We start from the raw sequence: 20,790 nt of genomic DNA, 5'->3' as shown, positions 1-20,790 counted from the left end.
TTGACGTTGTGGAGCAATGGGGGTAGTTCCTCCGCCTTGCCGAGCCTGATCTCCCCTTTACAAACCCTTCACCGGAGAATGCGTCCTCTCCATCGTCGACGCCTTCTTAACCCCTGAACACTCATGCTAAGGTATTCCATGTGCTTTCGAGGATAATCAATTTGGTTTGGATGGATAACTAATTGATAGTAACATTGCATGCAAGTCCTTGCGATTTCGCCAACCGTGCCTGTGCGCGCAGTGCCCGCGTGCAGGTGGCTGCCACTACAGCAGCCCGCCGGCCGTCGACCGAGAGCCTGCACGCAGATGGCAACGTTGCCATTTGCGAGAGCAGTAACATTTACTATCATTTCTCGCTTTTACGTCAATAATTTTGACGTCAAATATTTTTCCAAAACAACACACGCAGTTTAAAATTAATTTTTGCATGAATAACCTGATTTTGATATCACTGTTGGGAAATCTTACGCAGCGGAAGAACAAAAAATAAAATCCTCAATTCCCAAAAATATGTTCGTCGTCGTGTAAAGATTGGTGCGCAAAAATTCGTAAAACAGAAAACCATGTGTGAGATAGATTATGTTACCTAGGGAGATCATATATCCCTGAATCCCTACAGATCTCTATAAAAGGGTGAAGGAGTTCAAGCGCCCTCCTCTTTAGCGATGATCCACACAGTAGGGCTACGACGATGCTCCTTAAAACTCTAGGCATTCTTTGAGGTGGAGAGGGGGAGGAGAATAAGCAAGCAAAAGACGCCTATGAACCACTAATTTCCTCATATTTATAGAGGTCTCCTGTAAACTTAACCCTAATTGATCATATCATATTGGGTATTGGATCTCCATCCAACTACCCAAGTCTCTTAAATTAGTATATCTCTATCCAATAATCTCTCATGGGCTTTTATTGGATCTCATACATAGGATCCAATAATTCATGGGCTTATTGGATATCCAATAAGAGAGAGGCTCTAGCGGATATCTCTTATCCGAACCTCTACTCATGACAATGCCTACCATATGTGTGTGACCCTTTAGGCCCAATATTGAGCTGGCCGTGAGTCATACCTATCAGAACTCCTTCTGGCTAAGTGAATTATTATCTTCATAATAATTTACTCGACTCATCGATTGCGGACGTATTAGGCCACTACGTCGTAGTCCCTAGATGGAATCCAATCCATTGGACCAGTTTATCCTCAGTTACCGTGTACCTATAGTCCCTCATCTATTTAATATCCTAGAGACTTTATACAGGGCATGGTGCTGTCAGACCCATATAGTTTCTACTCGAGTCTCTCTTTAATCGGATTCTTCTGGGGAACTCTTTCTCTCTCAATTTGAATGACCATAGCCAGGGATTTGTCTGAGCAAGAACACATGGGATATTTCTCTTATGACACGGAGAGTGGATGATCCTTTATCGACACTCATAGCTCTCGTAAGGTTAACTACCACTCCCGATGATCGATTGTGCTATATCTGGGATATCCAAACCTATAAGTTCGGTATCAAAGAGTGGAGCACTCATACAGGACATCCTTAATGTCTCAAGTCTAAAGACTAAATACACCACTGAGACTAAGGAATTGCTGTATAATAATAAAGCATCATCAACCATCCAACATTCCGTAAGTAGATCAATTAGTGAACTCATTCCCCAATAAGCACCTGTATTGTATCCCTAATGTCCCCACACGAGCAACTATGAGACCAACTATATCCATCGTATGGACAGGTATACAACACACCAGTCTATCCAATTATCTCGATGTCCCTCTCGAATAACCTATGACCAGAATTATTTAAGATCTGTGTTTAAAGACGAATCGGTCTTATTATCGTGATCTCATCACGATCCGATTCCCATTACACAGATCCAAGAACATCACAATATATACATACATATATGCAATAGTCAATATAAAGTGATAAAATACCTAAATATAATAAGCAAAAAGAATACGTGTCAAGTCATATGTGTTATTACTCACGTGATTGGCTTACATGACATATATGACTAGCACTATTAACATGCAGAAAGGTTGGTTGTTGCCCCTCTGAATGAAAGTATTGTGGGTTGAGAGCAAGGCGTCCTTGTTCAGTCATTTATTAAAAGGATTAGTAGGTGAACGTTGCTATGATATCGAATCCTTCTTCTAGTACCAAAATATTAAGAACAAAAATTATTGACGTCTTGGTCAACTTGACATGATCTGGACCTGTATGCGTACGGTTGCTTGAGGTGTCTTTAAGGTAGAAGTGTCGAGCTCTTGATGTGCCATCTATACGAAGATCAAGGTCAAGATAGGTTTTTCGATCTAGTCCTTCCGACATCTTAGTTAGTAACCCTAGGTATACAAGTGTGGATGCATATGATCTAAAAAGATAAAGCCACAATCGTTTTCTTTCTCTATGTTAAAGAGAAGCTTTGATACATAATCATGAAGCATAAGAAGGAAGTCTATAATAATTTTTCTAGTCATAAATAATAAGAAGAAAGTTTATGATTATCTTTTTCAATCATAAATGACAAAGAAAACTTCCTCTTTTGAACTTCCTCTTTAATTATAATTATCAATCTGGTCATAAATGACAAAGAAAACTTCCTCTTTGGAACTATCATATGACATTGATGTGTTGAATAATTATTGACAATGTATCTCCTATCACTAATCGTAACATTGCTTTTTCATTCCCTATAAAGCTTCTATCCTCTATTTTCTCCTTTCGATGCTCAATCATGATTTCATATAATACAGAGGCAGTGCATTTCTGTACACGAGGAGATCGTTTGCGATAAGGATACCATTGTTACCATTATCCTGAGTAAAGAAAAGTCGAAGCCCATAAGGATATCATTACTGTTATATCATGATAATGTTTTAAGACATCAAGTGTTATTTGTTTTATTGCTAATATGAACTATGTCATACACTAATATGGAAACAATTCCCTCTCCTCATTTGAGAGTTTTGATTTGGGTAGTCACTCACTTTTGCTAGGGTACATCTTCATAGGTTCATAGGTTGATGTTGTCTTCATCTTGCTGCAGTTTTAAGCTTTTCGAGAACTTGGTATACAGTAATGGAGTACTATGCATCAGTCGTTAAAGAGATCTTGAGTGTTTCATGAAGGTGCCCCACAATAGCATATATGATTGCTATAACTATAGCATTGAAAGATGGCTGGGTCATAGCTTTTCTCAGACTCCTAAGTTAGCTTTCCAATTTGTAATGTATGTTTGATGAGTTTGGATATCAAATGGATTTGGATCAATAAAATTATATTATGTATGAGTTTACGTTTTCTTTGGATTTGATTACTGTGTATGATAATACATATTGGTTTTGATGTTCTTATTTAATTTGGTATTTCGACAGTGAAAGAAATGAAGAAAAAATGATTGCGTTAGAAAAAAAAAAATTCGACGATATGTGATCAAGATAAGTTTACGATGATTCCGTCTAATCTATTTTTGAAAGTATTAATGCATGTGTTTGGAATCGATAAATGTACATGATTTACAAGTTTTATTATTTAAAATATAATAAAAATTTAAACGTTAACAATTTAGAAAAGTATTTTTAAGTTATCTTATATGAATTTATATTAAAATATCTATCTAGCATTATATTAGAAAAGGATTTAAAAAAATATTTGAATATTCTTGGTTTTAAATGATATATGATTGCATTAATTTTGAAATGATATGAAAAGAGATTTGTTGAAACTCTTGGTTTGGTAAAAAAATAATTAATATAAGATTTATAGTGGCACGATAATTGTCTTGTTAGTATGGTTATGATTTAGATTCTACTAATGATGATTATATATTAGTTGTATGTTCAGAAACTAGTTTTTTGTTGACCCTAACATAAGGAGACATATGTTACTTACATCACAAAGATTAAACATGATTTGATCATTTTCACTGGAACACATGACTGTAGTTATTAATATTACTGATGAGGGTAATAATGGTGATAAGATCCGTTTAACGTCAGCTGCCCCTGATGATGCCTCACGCCTCGGTTGACATGACAACACCTGGTCAAACAGACCGGAACGCCGACCGAGGCACATTAACATCCTACTCATGCTCGGTCCTTCACGCCACGCCAACACCGCTGTCAGACGTTACCGGGAGTACGATCCTGCTCCCTGCAAGCGGGCACATCAGGCAACGACAACCTTCACTATGAAAACCCTCGCACTTCGAGGAAAAGAGGGAGGAGGAGAAAAGACTCCCTAAGACTATCCACTGACTTGACCGTCTGAGGGGTCGGGTCGAGCCCCCCGACCCGACCTGTGTGCAGGTGCGAAGATGGAGCGCCTCCCACCGCACGTCCAGGCGAGGAGTCACTCCCCGGTGAAAACATCAGCTGTCCCATCGCGATCGGACCACTGCAGTCATGCTCCTCGACCGCATGTTGCCCGAGACCACAACCTCTGCGCGACCCGCCCGCCTGAGTCGTGCTCCTCGGCTGCATGTTGCCCGAGACCACAACCTCTGCGCGACTTGCCTGCATGAGTCGTGCTCCTCGACTGCATGTTGCCCGAGACCACCTCTGCGCGGCCTGCCCGCTTGAGTCATGCTCCTCAGCTGCATGTTGCCCGAGACCACCACTGCACGCCCAGCCCTCCTTAGTTGCTAAACTCCATGATTCCCATACCCTTGGTAACGGACCGGCAATCGCCCGACGGGGATAATTTCTTAAAGCTGAAGCCATGCCTCGGACTCCCCCTTACAACAACCGACGCATAGCTTCCTTCGGGGGTGGGGGGGGGGGGGTGAATATGATGAGGGTAATAATGGCAATAAGACACGGTCAGCTGCCCTTGATGACGCCTCGCGTCTCGGTTGACCTGACAGCACCTGGTCAAACAGACCAGAACGCCGGCCGAGACACATTAACATCCTGCTCAGGCTTGATCCTTCACGCCACGCCAACACCGCTGTCAGACGTTACCGGGAGTACGATACTGCTCCCTGCAAGCGGGCACATCAGGCGACGACAACCTTCACTATAAAAACCCTCGCACTTCGAGGAAAAGGAGGAGAAAAAACTCCCTAAGACTATCTGCTGACTTGACCGTCTGAGGGGCCGGGTCAAGCCCCCCGACCTGACCTGTGTGCAGGTGAGAAGACGGAGCGCCTCCCACCGCGCGTCCAGGTGAGGAGTCCCTCGTCGGTGAAAACAGCGACTGTCCCATCGCGATCGGACCACCGCAGTCAGCCATCTCAGTAGTCTCAAGGGGCGTCCCAGGAAGATCCCCAATCATTCAGACCCAAACTCAATCGCGTCGGCCCCGAGGCCACGGCTTAAGGTTGTTTACACTAACAACTACTATGACTTCTGTTCTAACATATACACCTTAATTATATGTACATTTATGAATCCTTAACTATATTCATGCTTATACGTGAGTAGCTAATGATAGCCTTTTGCACTAAAATGATTTATGATTTAATATTCTAAAAATATATTTAGATATATATGGTTATGAAAAGTATCATAATCATGTTATGTAATTTGAAATTAAATTTAAAATGCATGTAAATGTTAAGCCTTTGTAAATTTTATAAGTATAAAAAAAGCATTTGATATCCATACATATTTCGAAAATATATATTGTATGCACAAATAATTTATATATTTTGAATAAAATATTTATGTATGATAGGTTTCAGTGGTGAGTGAGTTATAGTACTAATTAATAAGTTATGGTTTGCTTATTTAATTATTTATATTTTTTTTAGATTTGAGGAGTAGCTCAATTGTAGTTATGGATCGGAGGACAATTAAGAGTCTTAGATTATTTTTATGCATAAATTATTTAGATTTGAATATTATAAATTTTTAAAGAGATATTAAACTTATTGAAATGTATTGTGGGTAGATTGATTATGAACTGAATTATGTAACAATTATTAAGTTATTTGTTCGGATTTTGATCTTGCATTCCTATAAATATCAATCTTCTCGATTGTTTGTTAGGTTGGAGGCGTTACATAACAATCTTCTCAAATTTGTCTTTCCCAACTATTGGTGAACAAATGTGCCATGGCTGATGAGTCAGCACGGCTAGGTCCACGGGTTGATGTCAGGAGTCTTCTGTCGGTTGAGTTGGATGTCGAGGTAGGTTGGGCCCTCGCGACAGGGTATTGATCAACGTTTCTCGGTCCGAGCGTCGTCTGCGTTGAGTAGCGTCTCTCCGTTCCCGGGCTGGTTGGCAGCTCGCCTTCGTTCGCTGGATGGCGATTCCCAGGTCGAGACGCTCGTGGCTCGGGGGTGGCAGCTTACCTGCAAAAACGACCTTCGTCAAGTGATTTTCAACTTTGACCCCTCCGACGAGCAAGTCAGTAGTGGGTCGAATTGTTTTGCCCCTTGGGCCGGATAATGCCATAGGTCTTTATACTACTGTACGAGGGTCGGTCATATGTGGGTTGGTGTGGTAGTACTCGAGTTGACGTGGTGGACATACCAAACAGCGTCTTGGTATGGATTCTGACTTGGCATATCTTGGGGGTGGCGCCGTCTCAGGATTCCTGAGACGAGACGTGCCGAGCAACTCCTTGGTGCGGTCTCTAACTCAATGTGTGGGGGTGCTCCTCTTGCTGACTTAGCTGCAACGTAACGTGTCTATGGACCCAAAATATACCTTATCACCAACCTTTTATGTCGGCTCTGTCATGGTGATAGATATGCTACAACATAATGACGAAGATCATGCATAAGACTTATAATCAAGAGTGAATTAACTATACATGATCGTGGACTTGAGAGGAAATGTTGCGATAAAATAAGCACATTCATTGGTCACATAGTAAAGAGAAACCGTAAGAGGTTGAAAAGTAGAGCTATGAGCATGACACTCGGGTATTATTCTAAGTCAAAGAATAAATCTATACAAGAATCTTAAAATGAATCAAGATTCTTACTTTATCACATGAGCTAATCATGCTTTCTTCAAATACAATTAATTGAATGGAATCTCTTTATTCGTTTGTGGTGGATCCAACAGAGCTTATCGAGTTTGTGCTGCTAGGGTTTGTCGGGGTCATTGACCATGGGATTGATCATTCTTTTCTTCGGTCGGATAGAAGGAGGTGTTTTTGTGTTCTCTGCCGACGTCCAAGTTAAGAGATGCTGATGTGGACGGACATACGATCCAAATTACCAACATTCCCCCCATTAATATACGATCGAAGTCTATGTGTGCATAAAACACAGCTAATGTATGCAGTAGGCATACTTGCAAGATTAGGACAGACAATTAGGATTGGTTTCGGTGCTTGCAAGACGGACTGGGACTGGGGGGAGTTGACCGAGCAATGATCTACTCCAACTGCTTAGTCGAAACGGATCGATTCTGATCCTGTAAGATCTCATGGGATTGGTTAGCGGCTGCGGGTCCCGCTTGAACTGGCCAATCCCATGTCTTTGTGCCTCAAGACGCCACGCGAATGGCTTACGGTCGTCGGTCAACTGTCAACCATAACCAAAAACGTGAATCAAGGATCATCATCGGATTGCCCTTTAAACTCAAGCAAGGAAGCACCTCTCTCTCTCTCTCTCTCTCTCTCGCTCTCGTCGCTCCTCTTCTCTTCTGTGGGTGTGAGTTCGGGGGTGAAGGAAGTTGGCGATGCCGTTCGAAGAGGAACTCTTCCTCAGGACAATATATGAGAGGGCGAGGTCCATCTACTGCTCCCGTGCCATCATGACCACCTCCGATGGCGTCTGGCTCAACGACAACCCCTTCCACTTCTCCCTGCCCATCCTCCTCTTCCAGCTCACCGTCATCTTCGTCGTCTGCAAACTTACGCACGCCGTCCTCCGCCGCCTCGGTCAACCCCTCATCATCTCTCAGATCATGGTACCTACCTACCTGAAATCGACCTGATGATCTCCATCCCCACCCTACTCTCTCCCTGCATCTGATGGGTCGAGTCGGTGTTGACGCAGGCGGGCATCATAGTAGGCCCTGATATGCTCAGCCGGAACCTGAAGTTTCAGTATCTGATCTATGAGCCGCAGAGCTACGAGCAGCTCAGCATCGTCGGCATCTTCGGCTGCATCATGTACTTCTTCGTGGTCGGTGTGAAGGCGGACCTGGGGCTGATCCCCAAGGTGGGCAAGAAGCCGGTGGCCATCGCCTTGTTCTGCACCCTTCTTCCCGTCGTGTCCGTCTACATCACGGCCACCGCCCTGAGGCACAAGATCCCTCCCCGTTTCACCGACACTCAGCTGCTCCTGAGAGTGACAAGCCAGTGGTGCCTGACGTCCTATGCCGTTCTCTCGGCCGTCCTTAGCGAACTCAACCTCCTCAGCTCCAAGCTCGGCCGCCTCCTGCATCAACACCTACGTTCTGAGCGTCAAGATCGGCTCCCCGCTGAGGGGGTTGGAGGCGCTATCCTGCCTCGCTGCCTTAGTGGTGATCATCATGTTCGTCTTGAGGCCGCTGGTGCTGTGGCTCATAAGGCGGACGCCGGAGGGGGCACTCCTGGACGAGGCCAGCTTCGTGGCGGTGCTGCTGATGGCGTTTGTGTGCGCGTTGCTGGCCGGGATCATCGGGTACGACGTCTTCACGGGGCCCTTCTTCTTCGGGCTGGTGCTGCCGGGGGGAGCCCCGTTGGGGGCGACGCTGGTGGAGCGCATGGACAGGATGGTGATGGGGTTGTTTCTGCCCGTCGCCATCGTTCAAGCCGGGACGAGGATGAGGATGTTGCTGCTCACCGACACCTTGCGCTGGGGCCTCTTCGAACTCTTTCTGGTGATCTGCGTGGTGTCCAAGTTCCTGGGCGTCATCCTCCCCTGCCTCTACTGCAAGATGCCGCACCGCGACACCGTCTCCCTGGCGCTCATGATGACCACCAAGGGCATCTACGAAATAGTGGCCGCCACGCTGTGGCAGGATGACCGTGTGCGTTTCCTCCAACACCCACCGCCTCCGGCTGCCGATTAAGTGGGGGAGAGGATCTCGCCAAAATCCCCTCGCTAACTACGTTGACTACTTGACCGCAGATTCTGTATGACGAGGAGTACACCATCACCCTCCTCACCGTCCTCGTCTTCGGCGGCGGCACCGCCCCCATGGTCAAGTACCTGTACCGGCCGGAAGATCGCTACGTGGCCTACAAGCGCCGCACTCTGCAGCACGCCAAGCCCGGGGACGAGCTCCGCGTCCTCGCATGCATCCACGAGCAGGACAACGTCAACACCGCCCTCGCCCTCCTCCAGGCCTCCGGCCACTCCCACGACTCGCCCATCTACGTCTACGTCCTCCACCTCCGCCGTCTCATCGGCCGGACCGACGCCGTCCTCGATCCCCATAAGCGCCGCAACGAGACCTTCTCCTCGGTCTCCGCCCTCTCGCAGTCCGACCACATTGTGAACGCCTTCCGGCAGTTCGAGCAGCAGCACTCGGACGGCGTCTGGGTCCTCCCTTAAATCTGCATCTCCCCTTACAACACCATGCACGACGACGTTTGCTCCCTCGCCCTCGACAAAAAGGTCACGCTCGTCATCCTCCCCTTCCACAAGAACGTCAAAGCCGACGGCAGCATCATTTTCGTGAACCCCGCCGTCCGGTCCGTAAACGTGAACGTCCTCCGATACGCGCCCTGCTCCGTGGCCATCCTCGTCGACCACGGGATCTCCGACTGCGGGAAGCTGCTGCAGCACGTGGCGGTCTACTTCCTGGGCGGGGCCGACGACCGGGAGGCTCTGGCCTACGGCTCACGCATGGCGAAGCGGGCGGCCATCCGGCTCACGGTGGTGCGCTTCCTCCCGCCCAAGGTGTGGCGGGAGGAAGGGCAGGAGGAGAAGATGGACGACAAGATGTTGACGCAGTTCCAGCACGAGATGGTGGACGGAAAGCAGGTGGTGTACAGGGAGAAGGTGGTGCAGGACGGGGAAGGGACGGTGGCCGTGATCCGCCAGACGAGCGCCGAGTTCAACCTGCTGATCGTGGGGCGGAGGAAGGGGAAGGATTCGCCGCTGACGACAGGGATGTCGATGTGGAGCGAGTACCCGGAGCTGGGGATCATCGGCGACTTGCTGGCCGCGACGGATTTCGGCGGCCGGGTGTCCACGCTGGTGGTGCAGCAGCAGGTGATGGTGATGGGAGCAGCGGCGCAAGGTGCGGATAGCCCCAAGAGCCCTTCGACCGGGCGCGGGCGCCAGGTTGCACCGGAAGCCCAAATCTGATGAATCATCCTGCTATAGTTAGATTAGTTTATACGATGATAATGATTGAGGAATGAGTTCGAATCCAATCTAACGCGATAGCTCATACTTTCTCGCTTTGTACGTAAAGATCCACGCGATAGCTCATCCAATCTAATTCTAATTTCGCGACGGTCTCAAGAAAAGACGTGGAAATTTGGAGGAGGCCTTTGGTCAACGGTCAACCGCCAGATACGTTCGTGGTTCGAGGAACATTTGCTTGAGATGACCTGTCTCTCCTTCTTTCTCTATCTCTATCTCTACCTCTGTTCTCTTCCACCGCTATTGTTCGTACCTCTCGAGGAAGATGGCGACCGCTGCCGGCGGCGAACGTCCCAAGGACGTCGACGCCGGAGCCACGGCCGCAGGACCCAAGGCAATCTACTGCTACCATGCCATGTTGGCCACCTCGGCGGGCGTGTGGCTCGGCGACAACCCCTTCCGCTTCTCCTTACCCCTTCTGTTCTACCAGATCATCATCATCTTCGTCGTCTCTAACCTTACGCACGCCGTCCTGCGCCGGCTCGGGCAACCCCTGGTCATCTCTCAGATCGTGGTAACTCGTCGAACGACTTCATCTCCGCCTCACTGGCCGTGTCTCCACTTGTTGATGGTTGGACATTTACACGACGCAGGCGGGCTTGCTACTGGGGCCTAACTTCCTCGGCCGGAACTTGTGGTTCTCGAGGGTGCTCTTCGCCCACCGTAGCTTTCAGCAGCTCCAGATCATCTCCATCGTGTCGACGATGATCTTCGTATTCGTGGTCGGCGTGAAGGCGGACCTTGGCATGATCCCCAGGGTTCGGAAGAAGGCGTTGTCCATCGCCGTGCTCGGCACCCTGCTTCCCTACGTGTCCGTCTACGGCATGGCCGCAGCCCTGAGGCCCCAGATGCCGCCCCGCTTCGCGAATAGCTCCATTTTCATCGTCCTGGCCAGAACATGGTGCATCAGCTCCTACACAGTCGTGTCCTGCCTCCTCCGCGAGCTCAACCTCGTGGCCTCCAGGCTCGGCCGCCTGGCCATGTCGGCCATCCTCATGGCCGACTTCATCCATGTGTTCGCTGACGCCTGCGTCGGCACCTACCTGATGCCCAATACGCAGGGCGCACCTCTGAACGGCTTCTCAGCGATCTGCTCCTTCCTTGGCTTGGTGGTGATCGTCATGTTCATCATGCGGCCGCTGGTGCTCTGGTTCATTAGACAGACGCCGGAGGGGGCACTTCTCAGCGGCGTCAACTTCGTGGCGGTGCTGCTGATGGCGCTGGCCAGCGGGCTGATGACCCATATTTTCGGGTTCCATTACTACATGGGACCCTTCTTCTTCGGGCTGGTGCTGCCAGGGGGAGCGCCGCTGGGGACGACGTTGGTGGATCGCCTGGAAGCCCTCGTGACCGGGGTGCTGCTGCCGGTGACCATGGCGATCGCCGGGATGCACACGGACTTGACGTTGATGGCTGACCCCAGGCAGTGGGGGTGGCTCGGGGGGTTCCTGGTGCTGGCGGTCGTGACCAAATTCGTGGGAGTCATCCTGCCCTGCGTCTACAGCAGAATGCCGCACCGGGAGACCGTCACCCTGGGGCTCATGATGATCTCCAAGGGCATCTACGAGTTGGGAACCGCTGTCGGGTGGAGGGAAACCGAGGTGCGTGCATTCCTCTCGGATCTCATAACAATCCTTTCCATTATGATAGCCATTACCATAATTGCTATGCACCGTAGATTGTGGATTCCAATCTTTACACCGTACTCGTCGTCTCCATTCTCGTCCTCGGCGGCGGCACCGCCCCGCTGATCAAGTACTTGTACCGGCCGGAGGATCACTACGTGGCCCACAAGCGCCGCACTCTGCAGCACGCCATGCCCGGCGACGAGCTCCGCGTCCTCGCATGCATCCACGAGCAGGATAACGTCAACCCAGTCCTCGCCCTCCTGGAGGCCTCCGGCCCCTTCCACGACGCGCCCATCTGCGTCTACCTCCTCCACCTCATGCAGCTCGTTGGCCGCTCCGATGCCGTCCTACACCCCTACAAGCTCAAGAACTCTTCCTCGGGCTCCTCGGCCACCGCACTCTCGGAGTCCGACCACATCGTCAACGCCTTCCGCTTGTTCCAGAAGCAGTACCCCGACGGCATCTCCGTCCTCCCTTACGTTTGCATCTCCCCTTACAGCACCATGCACGACGGCGTCTGCTGCCTCGCCCACGACAAGAAGGCCACGCTGGTCATCGTCCCCTTCCACAAGCACATCATCGCCGATGGCAGCATCAGCTCCGCGAGCTCCGCCGTCCAGGCCGTCAACTTAAACATCCTCCGGTACGCCCCATGCTCCGTCGGCATCCTCATCGACCACGGATCCTCCGACGGCGGGCTGCTGGTGCATCGCGTGGCGGTCTACTTCGTGGGCGGACCCGACGACCGTGAGGCGCTGGCCTATGGCGTGCGTATGGCGGACCACGCGGCCGCCGAGCTGACGGTGGTGCGCTTCCTCCTACCCAAGGAGTGGCGGGCGGGAGGGCGGGAGGAGAGGATCGACGACAGGGTGCTGATGCACTTCCAACGGGAGCGGGTGGACGGGAAGCGGGTGGTGTACAGGGAGGAGGTGGTGAAGGACGGGGAGGGAACGGTCGCGGTGATCCGCAAGACGAGTCACGAGTTCAGCCTACTGATCGTGGGGCGGAGACAGGGGGAGGAGTCGCCGGTGACAGCGGGTATGTCGATGTGGAACGAGTACCCGGAGCTGGGGGTCATGGGGGACATGCTGGCCTCGACGGATTTCGGCGGCCAGGCGTCAACGCTGGTGGTGCAGCAGCAGAAGAGGGTGATCAGAACACAGTCGACAGATGACCCCGAGACCACTCGCCCTCGTACTCGCACTCCCACTCCCACTCCCACTCCCACGCCCACTGGGAAACGGGTGGTACCCCGAGAAGACGACGACTACTGATCACCGTTTGATGTGAAAGGAGTTTAATTTAGTTGGTAGCCAAATTATTCTCGACCCAAAAGATTTAACTCATCATATATGTCCTATAGAAAGTTACAGATACCTTTGTATATAGAATATTTCTTCTGTGGACTCCTAATGCTCTCCTCTTCCTTCCACTTTTAAGTGTTTTTGTGTGGGGTTTGTTTTCCCTGCGTGTATTTATTCTGTTCATTTTGGCTCTTGGCTAACCTTCTCTTCTTTGATTGCATCACTTGGCACTGCATGCATGATATTGTTTTTGGATTGTTCTAATGCTTTTTTTTTTTCTTTTTTCAAGTTAATAACTTAAGCTGTCATGAATCGGAGATCAACTATTCTCCTAATCTTAAGAACATTAATTACACCATTTGATGAGGGTAATAACGGCGACATGACGCACCACGACGTTAGCCATGCCCGGACGACACTCTGCCCGAGGAGGAGGGCAATAATGACGACTTGATGTGCGCTGATGTCACCCGCTCTCAGACAACGACTTCATCGTTGCCTGACCCCGCACGCTTGGCCGAGGCAGAGGAGGACGACGATCGAGGCTCGCCCATACCCTGCGGCAGTTTGGTTCTCCACGCAACGCCAACGGCAATGTCAGACGCCATCAGAGGTACGGTCCTGCACCTGCAGGCAGGCACATCAGGTAACACTAAACTTACCTATAAATACCCCAGAGTTCTAAATGAATGGGGAGAGCACTTCTTCATACAAAATCCCCTCCGCATCCACTGACTTGATCGTCGGAGGGGTCGGGCCGAGCTTTCGACCCGACCTGTGTGCAGGTGCAAGAACGAGGTCACCCCTTCCCGGCGCTGCGGCAAAAGCTTTCCTCTCGACGCGACGTCCCGACCGGACCACCGTAATCGGCCACCGAGAGATCTCGAGGGACGCCACGCAAGATCCCCGTCATTCGGACCCCCGACCAAGCCGCGTCGGCCCCGAGGCCACGACATAAAGTTGTTTACACTAACACCATTATTCACACGCAAATAAATTTTTAAAAATTTTGGGACTAATCTCATATGCACATGAATATTTTTTAACATCAAAATAATTAAAATGTTGGATATGCAATCCGATATGGAATAATGATATAAGAAGGTCAATCGACACCTTAATGTCACGTGGTTGATGCCCAACATCATATTGTTGATATCTTCTATAACTTGATTGGTACATCATCCCATGAAATGACCAACTCATGGTCTAACTTGATTGGTACATCATCCCATGAAATGACCAACTTGATTGGTACATCATATTGTTGATTGGTACATCATCCCATGAAATGACCTACATCATCATCATCATCCTTTGGGTGATGTAATGACCAACTCAACCCTATGAAAACTTATATCCATCATCCCATGTTCCTTGAAATCAGTATTACACGATTGATCACATATGTAAACAAAGAAAACACATAATCGTTTTAAGTATTAATCACGACCTCAACCGAATGGTTATATATGCCAACCACATTATAAAAGGCTTCCAGGTATGTTCTCAAGGGGTCTTTCCCGTAGGTTATTCAAAACTTGATCGAATCACATGAAACCTTTTACTCATTTAAACATCAGAAAAGAGCCTCATTCAGTATCCTCCAAAAGCAATTCCTTTTCATAGGATCCCTTATCAAAACAACTCATTATGACATAATTGAATTCGAACCAAGATTTGCTACTCCACGTGTTAAACAAATAAATTAATTTAAAAAGATTTTATAAAAAATATATGTGATGTAAGATAATAATCTAAAATAACAAAAAAAAAAAAGATCAACATCTCATCCTTCTAATCAATTCAAGCTCGTATTGCAGGTCGACATATCATAACTTGGTAACACCTCTTCGACTGAGATGCAAGTTAGAAACCCATGGTAACCACTCGGTAGGTCAGCAATCGCCTAATATGTCTCAACAAGTTCGAGCTCAAGTCAATCCTTGACCTATCTGCCAACTTGATGAACTCTATCAACCTAGCAAATACCAACAAAAGGGACTAACTTGATGAACTCTATCAACCTAGCAAATCACCTTTTAGGCAGATGAACACTAAATCAAAATGATAACATTTATATCATAATATAAAATATTTTTTATACCGGCAATTCAATGCTTAAAAATGGGCTAGAAGGATAAGAACTATAATAAAAAAAATTATATGATGTGAAAAAGATAAAGAATGAAGAGGAGATGAAAACTATCGAGCGTAGAGGAGATGAGCATGACATCCGAAATAGATACATTGTACGAGCTCTAATGCTGTTCCATAAATAGGTAATAGCTTCATGAGTTTTATGTAAGGGAAAAAGAAATAAGCTAGGAGAAGAAAAGGAGAGGGGGGAGGGGAGGAGAAGAGAGAGAATTCTTTTGTGTTTTGTGACTTAATATGTTATCTTATGTTGTTATAGATAGGACCAAAAAATAATAGTGATGTGATATTGGAGAGGATACATTGTGACATCATATAATAAATCGAGATGAAAACAAAGATAATAATTAAATATGAAAGGATTTGGAGACTGCATATTTCGAGGGACCCAAATTTAGCATGTATTTCCGCTCTAAAGAAAAGACGTGGAAATTGCACGACGTCGCTGGTCAACTGCCAACCGTCCGCAATTATTCGTGTATCAACGTCGATAATTGGATTTGAGCTGACCTGTTTAAACCTCCATCACCTCTCTCTCTCTCTCTCTCTCAATCTCCTTTAATCGTCATTCTCTCTTGTCTCCCATCTCTCTCTCTTCCCATTGAGGAAGATGGCCACCGCTGCCGGCCGGGAACCTCCCGAGGACGGGTTCCCCGGAACCCCGACCGCGGCGATGAAGTCCATCGACTGCTACCCTGCCATGTTGACCACCTCCGCCGGCATATGGCTCGGCGACAACCCCCTCCGCTTCTCCTTGCCCATTCTATTCTACCAGATCATCATCATCTTCGTCGTCTCCAACCTTACGCACGTCGTCCTCGCCCGTCTCCGCCAACCCTTGGTCATGTCTCAGATCGTGGTAACTCTTCTTCAAACCTTTCCATCTCCGCCTCACGTATAGCCCATCTCTCATTGTTCGACCCATTTGAGGTGCCGCAGGCAGGCATGCTGTTAGGCCCCAATTTCCTTGGCCGGAACATGTGGCTTCCGAAGGAACTCTTTCCCCGTCAGAGCTTTGAGCAGCTGGAGACCATCGCCGTCTTCTCCATGATGATCTTCCTCTTCGTAATCGGAGTGAAGGCGGACCTGGGCATGATCCCCAAGGCGGGCAAGAAGGCGGTGTTCATCGCCGTGCTCGGCACCCTGCTTCCCTACGTGTCCGTCTACGGCATGGTCACGGCGCTGAAGCACGAGTTGCCGCCCCGCTTCCGGAATACTCCCCTTCTCCTCGTCATGTCCGACAAATGGTGCCTGACGTCCTACGCCGTCCTCTCCTGCTTCCTCAGCGACCTCGACCTCCTGACCTCCAAACTCGGCCGCCTGGCCATGTCGGCCACCCTCATCGCCGACTTCATCCACCTGTTCGCTGACGCCTGCATCGGCACCTATTTGCTGGCCGCGAAGCAGGGCGACCCGATGAAGGGCATCACGGGCCCCGTGGCCTTCTTTGGCATGGTGGGGTTCATCATGTTAATCATGCGGCCGCTGGTGCTCTGGCTCATACGGCGGACGCCGGAGGGGGCACTTCTCAGCGAGGCCAGCCAAGTGGCGGTGCTGCTGATGGCGCTGGCCTGCGGGTTGATGAGCTCGATCATCGGGTTCGATTTCTTCGCGGGGCCTTTCTTCTTCGGGCTGGTGCTGCCGGGGGGAGCGCCGCTGGGGACGACGTTGGTGGAGCGCGTCAGGTTGGTGACGGGGTTGCTGATGCCGGTGTCCATGGCGCTCGCCGGGTTGAGGATGGACCTGGCGTCGGTGACCGAACCCGCCCAGTGGGCGTGGCTCGAGGGGTTCATGGTGTTATGCGTCGTGGCCAAGTTCGTGGGCGTCATCCTGCCCTGCGCCTACTGCAACATGCCGCACCGCGAGTCCGTCTCCCTCGCCCTCATGATGATCACCAAGGGCATTTATGAAGTAGGAAACGCTCTCGGGTGGAGACAGGCTCAGGTGCTTGCTGCATCTACCCTTTATTTGCCTACAACTTATATGAACACCCACTCGTTCGAAGAACTTAATTGTACAAGTCCAAATTGGTTGTCAACGAAACCATTTTTCCCTATCTTTATGAGAATAAAAAATATTGTTATTGTTGTGGACTGCAGCTCGTCGATGACCAGCTCTATACCGTGATCATCATCTCCATTTTCGTCTTCGGCGGCAGCACCGCCCCACTGGTCAAGTACTTGTACCGGCCGGAGGATCGCTACGTGGCATTCAAGCGCCGCACTCTCCAGCACGCCACGCCCGACGACGAGCTCCGCATCTTGGCGTGCGTCCACGGGCAGGACAACGTCAACCCCGTTCTCGCCCTCCTCGAGGCCACCGGCCCCTCCCCCGACGCGCCCATCTGCGTCTACCTCCTCCACCTCATCCAGCTCGTCGGCCGCGCCGACGCCGTCATTCACCTCCACAAAATCAAGAACGCCACCACGAGCTCCTGGGCCACCACGCAGTCGGAGTCCGACCGCATCGCCAACGCCTTCCGCTTGTTCGAGAAGCAGTACCCGGGCGGCATCTCGGTCCTCCCGTACGTCTCCATCTCCCCTTACAGCACCATGCACGACGACATCTGCTGCCTCGCCCTCGACAAGAAGACCACCCTCGTCATCGTCCCATTCCACAAGCGCATCGGCGACGATGACAGTATCAGCTCCGCCAACGACGCCATCCAGGCCGTCAACTTGAACGTCCTCCAGTACGCCCCTTGCTCCGTCGGCATCTTCGTCGAGCACGGGCTATCTGACGGCGCGTCGCTGCTGCACCACGTGGCGGTCTACTTCCTGGGCGGGGCCGACGACCGGGAGGCGCTGGCCTACGGCGTGCGCATGGTGGAGCGCGCCGCCGCCTCGCTGACGGTTGTGCGCTTCCTCCCGCCCAAGGAGTGGCGGGAAGACGGATGGGAGGAGAGGCTCGACGACAAGATGCTAATGCAATACCGGCAGGAGTGGGTGGACGAGAAGCGGGTGATGTACAGGGAGGAGGAGGCAAAGGACGGGGAGGCGATGGTGAGGGTGATCCATGAGACGAGCCCCGAGTTCAGCTTGCTGATCGTGGGTCGGAGGGAGGGGAAGGAGTCGCTGATGACGGCGGGGATGTCGATGTGGAGCGAGTACCCGGAGCTGGGGGTCATCGGGGACATGCTGGCATCGACGGACTTCGGCGGCGAGGCGTCGACGCTAGTGGTGCAGCAACAACGGAGGGTGACGGGAGAGCAGTCAATGGATAACCTCGAGCCCACTCCGATTCACATTGGGAAACGGGTGGTACCGCGAGACGAAGACGATGATTACTAATTTACCTTAATGGGAAACTGGTTAGACTAATTGGTAGCCTAAGTATTCACGTAGATGACTTGTGTACAGAAACCCTTTCCTGTGAACTCATATACCTCTTCTTTTTGGGACTTTTCTCTCCTTCCTAATGGGTTCTCATTGCTTTCTCATCTTCGACTGCATTAGATGACAGTGGAAAGATGATCTTATCTCGATTCAACAATTAAAGCATACATAGGCAAGGATGATGCAGAATTTAAACCACCAAATATGTCTTGGCTTAATTAATTACTCTTCATCACCATCACCAGAAGTAATAGATCAAGTAGCGGATCAACCCTGACATCATCTGACTATTATAATCTTAAAATTGTAAGACTAATTTCTAATCCATTTTTATCACCATCGCCTACAATATTTTCTTATAATTTTTGGTGTAATCTCTAATCCATTTCTATTACCATGAATATTTTACTAATATTTTGGGATTACTCTTTAATACATTTTCTATCAACATCTCACATACATAAATGTTTTTTCAATGTCTTCTTGTTTCACGTGGTGACTGGACAACAATACAATCTAATATTAAATATTAAACTGTTAAATTGTGGGATTACTCCAATATTCATGTCATCTTATTATTTCCATTGTGACAACATAAACTAATCTTTGACCCATCTCTACCATCATCTCACATACATCAATATTTAACATTATTGTAATTAAAATGCTATTCGCATAACCGAAAGATAATACCCAATAATCTATTTAAATGAAATGAAAAGTTTTCAAAGATATGTAGTATGTTAGGAAGCATTTCAATAATCCATAACAAAAGTTCATCTTAGGAGTACTTATAGGTCAATAGAAAGAGAGAAAATACCTGAAACCCAATGCCTGGCTGGCCACTGATATGTTCTGCCGCAACAATAAGCATCACAAAGTATTTTCCCCAAAGCTGTTCATTTTGTGAAATTTTCAGTCATTAGTATTCAGACGAATACAGTGTTTATCATTCATCCTCAAATTGATGAACAAAGGTACTACAAGTGGTCTTATCTCAAGGCAGCATCTTTTGTTTGCCAAAGGCCACAGGCATTCATGAGGATCTGCATGACCTAATCCAAAGCACATAGAGGTATTAGATTATCACTAAGAAAAAATAAGAGCCTATTTCAAAAATAAGAAAACAAATTAAATCATTATTATGACATTACATGTGACTTAAGTATAATATGATGGGAATGAAAGCATTGAGGGGGTGTAAAAACTTCTATTGGTCTGCAACAATAATATGCTGGACGAAAAGGAGAAAATAAAGAAAGCTTCACAAACTTTTGTAAATTGTCTGTGTTTAATCACGCTAAACAGTCACAATCGAACTTTGATTGTCTAAGTATGCAGGAATATGATAGGTTATATGCCTCTAGTGAAATCTTATTCTGGTTTATATGCTCTCAGAAACTGCTTAAAACTTTCAATAATTTCCTGCTAATTCACAAGATTATATTTGGTCCATTTCCCTTTCGGTTTTTTTTTTTTTTGTCTTTTTTATCTGATGGACAAAGTTTTTAATATTCATCTAGAGTATTTGAGGTAACCTAATACAAAAAAGTTGAAGTTCCTTTCCTCTCTTTAACTATAAATTATTCACGTTACCATACTAGCATTATTTTACTCGGAACTAGAAATTCAACCATGCGAAAAAGAAACCCTTTCTGATATATAACATATATCACTAGGTTAGAAAGCACAGAATAATCGATACCAACACCTATAGGAACATGATATGCTCCAGGAAAACTTGATGTTTTGTTAAATATTATGCTTGCTTTATCATAGACAAATATCTCCAGTAGAGAGAGAGAGAGAGAGAGAGAGCATTAAATTTCGCCTTCTCAAGTCATTTTTCATTAAACAGAAAAGAAATAAAAAATTCCCAAGCTAAAATGTACTATATCTAGATAATGCATGAAAGATTTCCTTTTTCTACTCTATGAAATAATAATTTTCACATAATACTCCTGCTCTTTTAAACAAAATTGAAGATAAAACCTACAATTTCAGTATTTGCAAGTCACCTGTCCCTGGGATGTGTTTGTCCAAGGCATGTCAATATTAGCCCAAAGGAAGAATATTTTGTCCAGTGTTCC

At 48.1% G+C, this 20,790-nt stretch overlaps 3 protein-coding genes across 3 annotated transcripts; all 3 read left to right on the top strand.

The window, feature by feature from the left end:
- The first annotated feature begins 7,652 nt into the window (after positions 1-7,652).
- LOC135597946 (cation/H(+) antiporter 15-like) lies at positions 7,653-9,457 on the top strand. The gene is made up of 4 exons (XM_065091456.1): positions 7,653-7,883; positions 7,973-8,237; positions 8,320-8,930; positions 9,032-9,457. The coding sequence occupies exons 1-4, from the start codon at positions 7,653-7,655 to the stop codon at positions 9,455-9,457; spliced, it is 1,533 nt and encodes a 510-aa protein (XP_064947528.1).
- A 1,084-nt stretch (positions 9,458-10,541) lies between these two features.
- LOC103995343 (cation/H(+) antiporter 15-like) lies at positions 10,542-13,178 on the top strand. Its single transcript, XM_009415913.2, has 3 exons — positions 10,542-10,790; positions 10,870-11,877; positions 11,955-13,178. The coding sequence occupies exons 1-3, from the start codon at positions 10,542-10,544 to the stop codon at positions 13,176-13,178; spliced, it is 2,481 nt and encodes an 826-aa protein (XP_009414188.2).
- A 2,797-nt stretch (positions 13,179-15,975) lies between these two features.
- On the top strand, positions 15,976-18,655 carry LOC103995353 (cation/H(+) antiporter 15-like). Its single transcript, XM_009415924.3, has 3 exons — positions 15,976-16,224; positions 16,305-17,309; positions 17,465-18,655. Exons 1-3 carry the CDS (start codon positions 15,976-15,978, stop codon positions 18,653-18,655), a joined length of 2,445 nt encoding a protein of 814 aa, XP_009414199.2.
- The last annotated feature ends 2,135 nt before the right edge of the window (positions 18,656-20,790 follow it).

The sequence above is a fragment of the Musa acuminata genome, chromosome BXJ2-1, assembly GCF_036884655.1.
Source record: "Musa acuminata AAA Group cultivar baxijiao chromosome BXJ2-1, Cavendish_Baxijiao_AAA, whole genome shotgun sequence".
Taxonomy (NCBI): Eukaryota; Viridiplantae; Streptophyta; class Magnoliopsida; order Zingiberales; family Musaceae; genus Musa; species Musa acuminata.
This window is presented reverse-complemented; position numbering and strand designations above follow the sequence as displayed.

Coding starts and splice junctions, on each gene's coding strand:
- LOC103995343 (XM_009415913.2), top strand. CDS start 10,542: ATGGCGACCGCTGCCGGCGGCGAACGTCCCAAGGACGTCGACGCCGGA. Junction 10,791..10,869: donor TGGTCATCTCTCAGATCGTG/GTAACTCGTCGA, acceptor TACACGACGCAG/GCGGGCTTGCTACTGGGGCC. Junction 11,878..11,954: donor TCGGGTGGAGGGAAACCGAG/GTGCGTGCATTC, acceptor TATGCACCGTAG/ATTGTGGATTCCAATCTTTA.
- LOC103995353 (XM_009415924.3), top strand. CDS start 15,976: ATGGCCACCGCTGCCGGCCGGGAACCTCCCGAGGACGGGTTCCCCGGA. Junction 16,225..16,304: donor TGGTCATGTCTCAGATCGTG/GTAACTCTTCTT, acceptor GAGGTGCCGCAG/GCAGGCATGCTGTTAGGCCC. Junction 17,310..17,464: donor TCGGGTGGAGACAGGCTCAG/GTGCTTGCTGCA, acceptor TGTGGACTGCAG/CTCGTCGATGACCAGCTCTA.
- LOC135597946 (XM_065091456.1), top strand. CDS start 7,653: ATGCCGTTCGAAGAGGAACTCTTCCTCAGGACAATATATGAGAGGGCG. Junction 8,238..8,319: donor GAGGCACAAGATCCCTCCCC/GTTTCACCGACA, acceptor GGCCGTCCTTAG/CGAACTCAACCTCCTCAGCT. Junction 8,931..9,031: donor CGCTGTGGCAGGATGACCGT/GTGCGTTTCCTC, acceptor ACTTGACCGCAG/ATTCTGTATGACGAGGAGTA.